Genomic DNA, 12,132 nt, shown 5'->3' on the forward strand with positions numbered 1-12,132 from the left:
TAGAGAGAAAAAAAAAAAAAAAAAAGAAATGAAAGAAAAAAAAAATGGCATAATGAGAGGATTGTCAAACGGGAAACATATACATATAGAATGTAATAACGATGAGGAGGACGTATGCCTGGCGCTTGCCATTCCGCTGGGCACCAAGAGACCATATACATGATGCATCAAAAAATTGTGCATTATTTTAAGGATATGCGCGCAGTTAATAGCGCTTGTATATATGCTTAGTATTACTTTCACATTTTGCCCATTTATGCACGCCCTTTGCAAATATACTTGCGCGAACGGGGGAACCAGCTTACGTACGCAGAGGCTTTATCACCTCAACAGTTTTGTGAAAATTTGACGCGTAAGGAAATGGGTTACTTGATTATATAAACGAAAAGGGTCAAACGAAATGTACTTTCATACGCAAAAAAAAAAAATAAAATAAAATACTTAAATTAGTATACCTGAGAAAAAACGAGGAACATTTGCCGCCACGTGCTATGCGATGCAGCTTGTAAAAGGAAATGCCAAAAAGGGGGGTAGGCAAGGACGTACAAATTGGCACACAAATGGGCGCACAAATTGGCACACAAATGGGCATACAAATTGGAACACAAACGGGCATACAAATTGAAACACAAACGGGCATACAAATGGGAACCAACTCGTGCATGAGTGAGTATATATAAATGCTTATATGAACCCCCCCCTCCCAATGCGCATATGCTTACCCAAGGCAGAATCGCCGTGCCCCAGGCGCCCCCTCGCAGAGACTCCACTTGGTTAACTACCTCCTATGGGCCCACAAAGAGGTAAACACGAAAATGCCAGGCTCGCCAAAACACAACAGAGCAGCCAAAAAGTGGACAAAAAGGAAGGCGGCGAAAACGCCGGACATGCGATCTAAACGATAATAAACCCAAGCAGTTCGATTTGCAACATAAAAAAATTGATTTTTCACTTGGGAAGCAACGTCCGCTGCACTGGGGGTTTCGAAAAAGAAGGAAATTATTTAAATGAGAAAATAAAAAAACAAAAAAACAGTTGCCAGTTAATGCACAAAAAATGTTACTTTACATCTCGTGTGACTTGACCTGATGTTATTCTTTTTCAAGAAAAATTAAACAGCCAATTAATGCAGTTAGCGTGGGCCTTTTGTTTTGTACTCCTTATGCGTGTACACATATTTTAAAAAAAAAGGGGAGAGGGGAGGAATAGAGGACACCATGCGTTGGGAGCTCTCTCGGCAGAGTTGTAAACACATACGTGGATCATTTTTATGTGCTGTTACCAAACGAATAGTCGAGAAGGAAAAGGGAAAAAATATACAAACGTGTCTTCTCACATGCATGATGAAAATGTTCCCATTATTGATATGCCAAAATGTGAGTCGAGGGCGTCTCATCAGTTTTGATCTATTCAGTGAAAAAAAAAAAAAAAATCATTTACGTAGGTTGTCCCCATTAATCCACAACAAATTTTGTAACATCGCACATACACATAACATTTCGAAGTACGTTTTAAACGCTTTTATTTGCACGACCATCTTTTAAAATGGTGACTCTTCACTTCCTATTCGTCCACAACGACAGAATGAAAACATCTCCCTATACACCCACTTCCCCCTCTACATTTTTAACGTTTCTTTTTTCCGCAAAACTGTAACTTTAAGACAATGTAGAGGAAGTGAGAAAAAAAAAATTGTTGGGAGCACTTGTTGGCTAAGGAGGCTGGTAACTTCTCTTAAGTTGCTCAGCAGCCGAGCGAAGAATTCGCAGCTGTCTGGCAGTAAAAAATATTGAACCTCGCGTATGACCCATTGCGTGTAAGCCGTGGTATCCGCGTGAACACACCTTAAATAAGGCAGTTTTTTTCAAAAAATATTTCTCAATTTATTGGTACACTGGTTAAAGGATGCACGGTTAATATACATAAGGATGTGCGCACAATTTGATTTTGCCGCAATTTCATGGAAAAAAAAATAATCACAAAATGCTCTGAAAATAATCACAAAATGCTCTGAAAATAATCACAAAATGCTCTGAAAATAAACACATAATGCGCTTAAAATAAACACATAATGTGCCTAAAATAAACACAAAATGGGGAAGGGCATGCCGATGGAGCGGATATGCGTATAGGACGCACACCTCCCCGGGGGAGAGTCACTGCTAAGACAAACACATGTGATGGGATCTCTTATGGCTCTTTGACGTTCGTTGGATCCACGTCGATGCTCTTCTCCATAGCATGTACCTTATTCGATGCGCAATTCCTTTTATGCAATTTTTTACTTTTTGTAAACATGCTGAAAGGGTTACCTTGTCTTAACTGCGCATTTTGGATATCGCCCGTGTTACCTGCTTGATAACTGCACACGCGACTGTGGCTGTGTCTGCCACTGTGGATCGATTTATGTGCCAGGTATGGACGATCCACGTTCGTTACATTACCTTGATGATAACTGTTACACATCTCGGCATGCGTTTTTCTGTGGACATCCCCTTGCGCACCGCTTCTAAAATTACCGATCAGGTTGCTCCCTATATCATCTCTGCAGTTTCCACGTATTACACTTCTGACGTGATGGCCTCCGCACATTTTGCAACTTTTAACGCAACTGAGAAGCAGCACTGGGTTGTTGTACTTTTCACCGATGTGCTGCTTGGCAACGGCATCGCTACCGTGGACGCGTCGCACTTGCAAGTAGCTATTTTGACTCCCCGTGATCAAACTGCCATTTTTATAATTGTTCATTCTTATCTTTAACATGCGATAGTGGGGATCCTTGGAGGGGTGGTTAAACTGTGCGATCCTATGTAGGTTATTTTTTTTTCTAAAGTTAAATTCCTTTCTCTCTCTTCGGAAGCACATTTCTGGCGAGTCGCCACTCTGCAGAAATGGATTCCTAACTAAGTTGTCATAATTTTCGTTTTTCTTTGCAGATGGGGCAACTGCCCGGTGGTAGCGCATTGTGTGGCCATTGGAGTGGTGCCCCTTGCGGCGATGCGCGCTTCCCTGATATATGCCGCTATGCTTCGAATCACCTCGATGGAAACTCCTTCTACATTCGTGCATCCCACAGTTGAAGGTACCTTTTGCGTTAAAGGAGGAGTTACAACCACTGCTACTGTTCTGTTTGTCTCCACCGAGTGTGTCAAGCTGCTTTTTGTTCACGTTAGGCACGTGCATAAACCCATAGTTTGTTCTGTTACCCGCATTGAAAATCTCGTCATATGTGTAGCTTTCCCTTTTTAGTAACTCTCCTTCTGGTGCGGACATATCGATCTTGTTGAGATTGCCACACATTTGTGTACTAGGGTAAATCCCCTTTCTATAATTCGCACAAATATTATTGACCACGTTTTCCTTCCTCTGGTGTAGATCACCCAAATTGTAATGGCAGCTAGGGTTATCACAGAGGTCCTTAAAATAGGTCATCCTATTCCTCCATGAATTAAAATGTAGGTAGTTGCTATTCTGTTGAATATTGGGAAGCAAATTTTTGCCTTTTCCTCTACTGTGAAGAAATTTCATCTCTTCTTCTGTCTCAGTTTGTACATTCACTCCACTCGGAACGACTTCCATAACTCCATCATTTTTGGTAACTCTGTTCATACACTTACGCGAACTGTTCCCCATCATTTGCTGGTACATGTTTAACTCCTTTTCATCTTCGTTTTTAATTTTAGAATCGTTTTTTGAATTCAAGTGACTGCACATTCCTTGGTTGAAATCTTCACTCACATGGTAGCTGCATCTATCGGTGTGTATATCCTCTACGCTCTCTACATTGGGATCTACCTCCGTTTCTTTTTTTCTTTCCAGGAAGAAATTTCCTAGTTGGTGATATGCACTCTTTGGAATTCCGATGTAATGGAGACACCTATTTTTGAAGAGATCAGAATTTCCCCTGACATACCCGCCCCCCTCAGTTTGGACCCCTTCATCGTGTGTATTCAGGGAGGCAATGTTTTTCATTTCATTCTTCATAGAGATGGTAGTGGTCCTGTGTGTGTCCATAAAATACCCTTCTCGTCTCTGTCGTGGTTGTTCTTCTGATTCGACATATAGTGGCAAATTTATCCTATTGTATGCCTTGGAACGGTCCCCATCGTCCCCCTTTCCCATTTTTTGTACCACTTTTAACCAGTTACACATTTCAGTGTTATTCATACTACCTCCTGGATGATTCCCTTCAAATGTGTTTCCAGTTACTCCCTTTTTCATTCCATGCTTTTCCTCTCCATCTTGCGAAAATGGAACTTCAAAAGAGTAATACTTTGGGTTGTTTTGATATATTTCGTGGGGGAAAAGAGCATAATCATTGTGTGTTGAAAATTCTTCTTCGTTAGTTGTATGGAAACTGGCTAATGGATCGTTTGATGCATTTTCGTTGTTCGTTTCTTGTTTTTCCTTTTTGGTTACACTTTCACTTCTGCTTGCGTCATCGCTGTTGTTGTTTCTCTGGTTGGCATGGTCTCCTCTGTTAATGCTGCAACCCTGTGGGGCTTTCCCATCACTCCCATATTTCACTTGCGCGTTGGCCCCCCATCCATTTTCATCACTACCATCGTTTCTTATATTCAAGTTGTTCGCACTCTCCTCTCTCTTAATCGTATCCAGAATGTACGAGATCAACTCTTCGTTGTCGTCCGACTTTAAGCGGTTCGTGAGAGCCCTAATTATAATGTTCGTGCTGGTACCTTTAACAGAATCATCACTAGACGTGTTTATCCAATTGGAAGCGGATCCAACGGAAGGACCTTCTCTGTTCCATTTGTCCTCGATGCTTGGGCTATTCATTCTGATCGTTTCTCTCTTGCCTTCTTTGCTATATCTTCGGGGGGAGTTCGGCTGCTCTCCACTGTGGCTCAAATGGCAAACATCTGCATATATGCACCCCTTTTTTATTTTGTAAAAAAGGGCGCAGGCTTTGCAGTCTCCGTAGATCGGTTTGTAACTAACCTTCTCGTTTTCCACATTTGGGATCGTCTCCTCCATTTTTTCCATTTTCGCCATGTCCACGCTTTCCTCATATTTTCCTCTTTCCTCAGTTACTACATATTCCTCATTCGACACCTTTTCCGAACTTCCCAAGCTTCCCTCGCTACTCCCTCTTTCTGATTCCTTCGTAATTTCTCCCTTCTCCGTGGGATCATTTTGTCTGTATCCTCTTCCTAGCTGCATCCCCTTTTTCCTGCCACTTTCCCTCTCAGCGGTACTTAATTCATTGGAGCACGACACCTCACTAGAGGTCTTTATTCTATCGTCGGTGTTTCTTCCTTCGCGGAAAATTTCTACATCATTTCGCTTTCTGTTCTGTTTGTCCGATGTGTCTTCCTTTTGGTAAAGTATGCCTTCCATTTGCATGAACCCCTGATTCATTTTTAACCAATTAGGTACATTCTCATTTTCCTTTTCGACGCAGTTGGTTTGGTTCTGAGGCGTCATGCTTTTCCTACCTTCTTCCTCTTCACACATTGGGTCCATCTGATACGTTTGGTATATTTTTCCCGCTTCGTTCGTCAGGCACATTTTTTCCAACTCGTTAGATTCGTCGCTTCCGTCCATTCGGACCATTTGGAGAGTCTCTTCGGTTTCCTCCGTTTCGTCCACACGGTTCACTTCTTCCACGTCCTCGACTTCTTCCACGTCCTCGACTTCTTCCACGTCCTCGACTTCTTCCATTTCTTCCATTTCTTCCACTTCTTCCACTTCTTCCACTTCTTCCACGTCTTCCACTTCTTCCACTTCTTCCACTTCCTCCATTTCCTCCACTTCCTCCACTTCCTCCACTTCCTCCACTTCTTCCACTTCCTCCATTTCCTCTACTTCTTCCACTTCTTCCACTTCTTCCACTTCCTCCACTTCTTCCACTTCTTCCACTTCTTCCACTTCTTCCATTTCCTCCATTTCCTCCCCTCGTTCAGTTTTTCCCTGTCCATCACTTCCCCTCTCTGGGCCCTCCATTTGAAAATAGCTGAAAGCGTTTCCGTCATTCCCCCGCTGTTTTTCTTTAAACACAAAATCCACGTCGTTCGGTGCGTCCATTTCGTGCGGTGCACCCACGTCAAAGGCGTAACCGAAGTGGCCGTTTCCATTTCGGCTTATCCCTCCATATGTTTCATCCCTGTCTGCAGCCCTCTTCAAAAGGTCCCATGCGTTCTCCAATCCGTTGCCATATTTTCTGCTTTCCTCTTCGGGGTCAACCGTTTGGCGCTGGTGCTTCTGCACCTGCTGGGTTGGGTCCCCCCATTGCTGCTTCTCCCCGAGTAGCCCCAACAGGGCCGGCTTCCACTGTCTCAGGTTCTGGTAACTGTTCCCTACACCACATCCACGATTGAAGTGATCCCCTTCCACAAACGTGAGTGAATCACATCTTTCATTAGTCAAAAATCTGCAATTTCCTCGTTCGTCCACAATCTCCCCATTCCGATTTAGTTCACTACAGGTACGAGATTTTTCACTCTCCTTTCCAACACTTATATACTCGAATGAAATTTCATTGCTTTCCCTGATGTCCTCATTTTTTAAATCATCCAATATCTTCTCACTGTTACTTATGTGATAATATCTTCCTGTTATGTCATTTCCGTAGCTAATCAGGGCTGATCGTTCGGCACTATTTCTCCTCATTAACAGTTGCTTAACCAAACTTAGGATTTTGTTCACGTCATTCTTTTTGGAGTTTATAGCACAAATATCATTGTCTGGACTTAGAAATATGTTAATGAGAAGGAGGTCTCTCATGTAATGTGTATTTCTGTTGGTGCTGCCACGATTTCCATGTTTGTTCTCCTCATCGTTTTGATTATTTTGTTCAGTTGTACATGCACAGTGTGTGGAACATGCTACTACATTCTTGTCCGAGTCACCATCGTAGAGATTAACGACTTCGCTAAAATTTCCTTGGTCTACATTCCCATGAATGTATTCCTTGTCTTTGCTCCTGAGGATATCTCTCTGAGATGCTATGTCCATAAAACCGCCCTGATTGGCATCCCCTTCCCCATCGCAAGCATTCGCAACACATAGCTGCTCGTCACATGGATCAAAGTTCGCACTTTCTGAAAAAAACGTTTCCTCTTCCATCTTTCTCTTCAATGTGATAAAATTATAGAAACGCTCCCCTTTCCGTTGTAAAAAAAAGGTCGATAGAACGATTTTTCCAAATGGTACAGCACCCCCTCACAGCCTTCTTCGTGCAAAAAAAAAAAAAAAAAAAAAAATACTCTCTTGATTAACTCGTTTAAACGCAAAAGTTTTTTATTCGTGATATGATAAGTGGCAAAAATGTAAAAATTGTGTGAGTATCAATAAGGGGCTGCGCACGGGGCTAAACACAGGGGCAAGTATCAGTCACACCTCAGTTACAGATCAGTTTTAATTTAATTTTCATTTTCAGTAAAGCTTCCTTTCGGGTTTGCCTCACTTTTTGTGCTACTTTAACTCAAGTTCAAAGTTAAACTCATTTGGGCCACCACATCCGCATGCACTCCTACACTTGTTTTTCGCACTTAACAATTTTACAACCACTAAGGATGACTTTGACGTGGTGGCGACTAAGTGCCATTCAGCACCACATGCTAGTAGACCATGCATATTTGCATATGCGCACAACCCTTTACGCATGTATGTAACCCCGTTTTCGCTTTACCGCATGCCTTCCTCAGTGGTCTATCTTGCCAAGTGTGCACCATTTTTATATTTTTTTTTTTTTTTTGAGAGGTGGATGGGGCATGCTTGCAAGAAAAGCAGAAGCTATAGATGATGTCGATTGCATGCGTTAAGTTTTTGTCCACATAGACTTTATCCCCCGTTCTCGTGCAAAATTGATTTTGTTTTTTTCCTCCTGCGTTTATGTAATGACCCTTTGCCAAAATCGCCATCCTCGCTTTTTACATTTTGTTCTCACCTCATGTATGCCACCCGAGTGGTGTAGCAGTGTTCCGACATACCAACCTCTGTTTTTTTTTTTTTTCACGCCCAGAATGGGGCTTAAAACTCTGCACGCAATTACGCGATAAGGTTTGGAAGCAATTTTTTTGTAACCCCCTTATGCTAAGTGACTCCCTCCTCGCCACACGTTGTGGTTGCATTTGGCCGCTTCAGATTTGTGTGCAGGAAATATAACTGAGGTGCACAATTTATCAGTGCACCAGTCTCGGATCGTTAAAATTGCCTTTTTATCGAGGTGCCCACTTCATAATTCCTCCAACCCACTTCTTCATATGTTCGATGTCATCCAAATGGGGGGAAAAACCTTTAAAGCAAGAAATGTGCGCAGCTATTGCGTTTGTCTTCTCATCCTTTTAAAAAATTGCTTCCACTTAAGCTTGTGCATATGCTTGGGCTAATGCTCGGGGCATATACTCCCGCACACGTTTTTTAAGCGTGCCGGTATAATATTTTTTTTTTTTTTTATTTATCTTGTACACAATTCACGATTCGTGGAGTGGCCACATTCGGAGTTGCCTTCGGATCAACGCCGTTGCCCCGCTGACTTCATTCAAACGCGTTTATAGCACCGTAACTGCAAAATTTCCTGACCCCTTTAAATGCTCCATACTTGCACACAAATTGGTATGTCCTCCCCCACTGCGTATCCATCTGTGTCATTTGCACGCGCGAAATGTACGATGAGTTACCTTGACCGCTTCCCCACTTTACATTCTTTTGTAGAATGGACCTTTTGGTAAAACGGCTTACGTGGCTACATTCGTTGGTGCACCTCTGCAATTGAGAAACATGGCTCTTTTCGCAAATGTGATGAGGGAAATGTTGTGCATACGTAAGTGGGTACATACGTGCGAGAAGAAATAATGGTGGCCGGGCGTTACAAGACTTTTTTTTTTGTTTCTTTTGTTTTTTTTTTTCAAGTGAGGCCCACATTATTTAAGCAACTGGTTAAATGGATAGACCTTCCCAGCCAACATGTTACTCTTTTTGTCGACATTTTCCCCTGCTATTTAAGAATACTAAAAATGTGCGAATAATTTATCTGCCCCTTCGCGCGCAATCAAATGGAGCAGGAGGTGGTGTATACCTGGGGGTAGAGAGGGAGGAGGGGAACACACAAAAGAGGGGCACTCCAAACAGCGCTGCTTATGGCATGCTGCCCAGTCTACGAAGAGGTACTATGTAAAGCATACAATTTTAAAAACAGGAGCATATTTTAAAAGGAAAAAAAAAAAAACAGCATGTGAAGAACACCATGGCAACGAAAAAACGACTGATATGCAGAGCAGAATAACACACGAACATCCCTCTTCCCAATTTACGCGAAAGGTTCCATTAAAATGTAAATAAATCATCCATTAGCGAATACCCCCAGAAAAGGTCTGTAATTCGATAATTTCCAGGACGTGCAGCGCTCAGCCCATTTTCCAGTGCACATATGCACACCTGTTTACATAAAACAATCAAACAATTATGTAGGCATAATGCCACACGCGAAAAGCACGCATGGTACGTGGGGCATTATCTCACACGTAGTGATAAGTGGCATTTTTTCCACTCTCGAAAAATGATGCGATTTAAAAAGGAAAAAAAAAAAATGGTACACTCATCGAACAAATTGCGCATACGACAGATAGGCATCGCCACATGTCGCTTTTCCCTGTACATACAGAGTGTGTACCATTGGGATGCTTTAAAACCGCTTTTTTACTTTCCCATTCTGCTTAAGCCAGCATGAGTTTTTTTTTTTTACAACTTTTGGTATTTCCCGCAAGGGAATTCCTACATGGCAATTCTCCACTTCGCTAAAGAGACAAACAGCGGGGAAGTATCCCATGCACGTGTAAATACCCACGTAAGTGTTTATGTAACGAAGTGGACAAACACGCGCGAGCATCATGCACATTGCCTATGTGGGGGAATATTTTAAAACAAAACACACATGTCTGAGATGTCATTCCACTGATAGTAGAAATAAAAGAACTCAGCTCAGATAATTCTTTTTTACGTTTTCCGCCCATCTGCACAAATAGCAGAAGACAAAATGTGTGAACAAATTTTTAAATAATTGGATTATGCGTTCTGAGGTACACATATGCCCTGTGCGTTTCTCACCCCTTTGCTTAAAAGAGCAACTTTGTTCTACATGCCATTCTGTGTCCCTTTACGCGAACTGCTCACAAGCGTGCCAGGGGAAGCCCCTTTTGGGGACAGCCTTTTTGTTTTCCATTTTGGCTTATATTTAACGCCTTGAGGAAAAGTGCGCCCTTAGGGGGTTAATTGTTTTTCCGGAAAGTCTGTTTGCTTTAATTTTTCATGCTGTCCCTTATGCGCTTTTGTTGCGCCTTTTTTTCCCGCTTCATTTTAGTACACATTTGACACGCGTTTATGTCCCACCAAAGGGTTTAATTAGTGTGCAGCTCCGTACCGCCTGTCAGCATACTGTTAACCACACAGTTTCCGCCACGCGCTCATGGCGTAAAAAATGTCTTTTTTTTGAACACAATGATCATTCAACAATCAAACGTTAATTAACGTTTGAATTTGAATATAATTTTTTTACACAATAAAAAAAAAAAAAATTGACATATCACGTGAACACTGGACAAACTTTCAAATATTTTTTCCTTCCCCTTCCTGTTTAAAAAGGTAGAAAGAATGCCGGTGTACATAAAAGTGAACTTATTTAATGAGCAATAAACATATGTAATAAATTGGATGTACAAAACAAATGCCTTCCTTTTCACTCTCAATTATTACCAGCTTTAAATGGCGCCGTGCATACTCTGTGAACAATTATCCAAACAGAAGAACTTTTTAATTTCTCCGTAGGACTATCCACTCAGATCTGTCGCGAAAAAAAAGCAAACGATGAGCGAAAATGTGTTTAGAAAAATTTTACGTAACAGTGTGCGCATTGGAACTTTTTTGTTTCTGTACTTATGGGTGCGTCTGCGTCTGCGTTTGCCCTGCGCGAATGAACCGAATCTTTCCCCTTTCATTCGCGCAGGGCAGACACGCAAATATTGGTTAGCGCCCTTTAAGAACATTTAAAATGGCAAAAAGGGAGAAACGAACAATTGTGAGAAGTGATTACTCAATAAGAAAACTTTTTGCTATATTCATGACGACATGAAACAATTAAACAAAAAGCGACAGGGTGAAATGCGTTTTTTTTTTTTTTTTTTTTAAAAGATACAACTGTGTGTGCAAAACTGATGGGTACACAAGTTGCGCGTCTTGGGAGTGGCACTATATAAACCCCATTTCGATATAGAGAAGTATGCGGCACTTTGTTGTTCCCATTTTTCACTATTCAACCAAGTCAAACTTGCGTCCAAAATGTAGCTACGCAATGTGTTTATGTCAACCAAGATTACTACGTCTCATCCTTTCAATTAGTTGTGAACATACCGAGTAGTGACTCCATTTGTTCCCTCTGCAAATTAAAGAAAAAATGAAAAGGTGTTCCAAGTGCGGAATGAAAATGTTAGCCTCGCGAAAAAGACACATGTAAATGTCAGCACACACATGAACAACAATAAGAATAAGGGTCACATAAATGGGAGTAAAAAAATATCCCGCTGACAAGTCATTCGACCGATGATATCCCCCCCCCTCTTCCTTTCGATTGAAACACACATCTCGTGCGCACAAATTTGGGGGGAAATAAAAGACAAAGTGACCAAAGCAAATTAGCCTCTCTCGTATGTACTTGTTTTTTCGAGTAATCCATGAAATATTTGTTGCCTGTCAAATTCTGCTTTTTGTGCAAAAAGGGAAAAAAAGGCAATTCGTGCGTGTGTGCGTGGATGTGCCACGCTGAGTGCGAATATTTTCACCCGTTTGAACAGGCAATTTTAAGCGCTTTGACCCTCTACATGATTCAAACCTTCCTGAAATAATTCTTCATTTTGTTTTGCTCCATTTTCCTGTTGTTTTCTCTAAAGCATAACAGGCATGAATTAAATGTGACATTTCCCCATTTGCATGAGGAAGGGAAGTTGAGAATTGATCTGCTCTTTGAATGAGCGAACCGCTCGTTTGTGTGTCCTTACATTTCTTTTACTAAATCTTCGTTCATAAGCGACTCGGTGTAGTAAACATTAATGACCGAGTAAGGTGGCTCATTCTGTAATTTGGGGGTACATATTATAAATGGATAGTTTTTTTTTTTTT

The 12,132-nt window shown here is 41.6% G+C and overlaps 2 protein-coding genes across 2 annotated transcripts in view; both read right to left on the reverse strand.

Annotated features, from left to right (window-relative positions):
• Nucleotides 1-2,190: 2,190 nt before the first annotated feature.
• Nucleotides 2,191-7,086, reverse strand: PCYB_131580 (hypothetical protein; the record flags this gene model as incomplete). Its single annotated transcript, XM_004224182.1, has 2 exons — nt 2,191-2,351; nt 2,445-7,086. 2 exons carry the CDS (start codon nt 7,084-7,086, stop codon nt 2,191-2,193), a joined length of 4,803 nt encoding a protein of 1,600 aa, XP_004224230.1.
• Nucleotides 7,087-10,787: 3,701 nt separating this feature from the next.
• Nucleotides 10,788-12,132, reverse strand: part of PCYB_131590 (hypothetical protein) — a gene marked incomplete at both ends in the record, with an annotated part of 1,626 nt that continues 281 nt past the window's right edge. The window contains 5 exons of the mRNA XM_004224183.1: nt 10,788-10,801; nt 11,368-11,392; nt 11,669-11,713; nt 11,846-11,897; nt 12,012-12,085. Coding sequence (XP_004224231.1) covers nt 10,788-10,801; nt 11,368-11,392; nt 11,669-11,713; nt 11,846-11,897; nt 12,012-12,085 — 210 coding nt within the window. The remainder of the gene's footprint in view (nt 10,802-11,367; nt 11,393-11,668; nt 11,714-11,845; nt 11,898-12,011; nt 12,086-12,132) is intronic.

This window comes from Plasmodium cynomolgi, chromosome 13 (genome assembly GCF_000321355.1).
Source record: "Plasmodium cynomolgi strain B DNA, chromosome 13, whole genome shotgun sequence".
Classification (NCBI taxonomy): Eukaryota; Apicomplexa; class Aconoidasida; order Haemosporida; family Plasmodiidae; genus Plasmodium; species Plasmodium cynomolgi.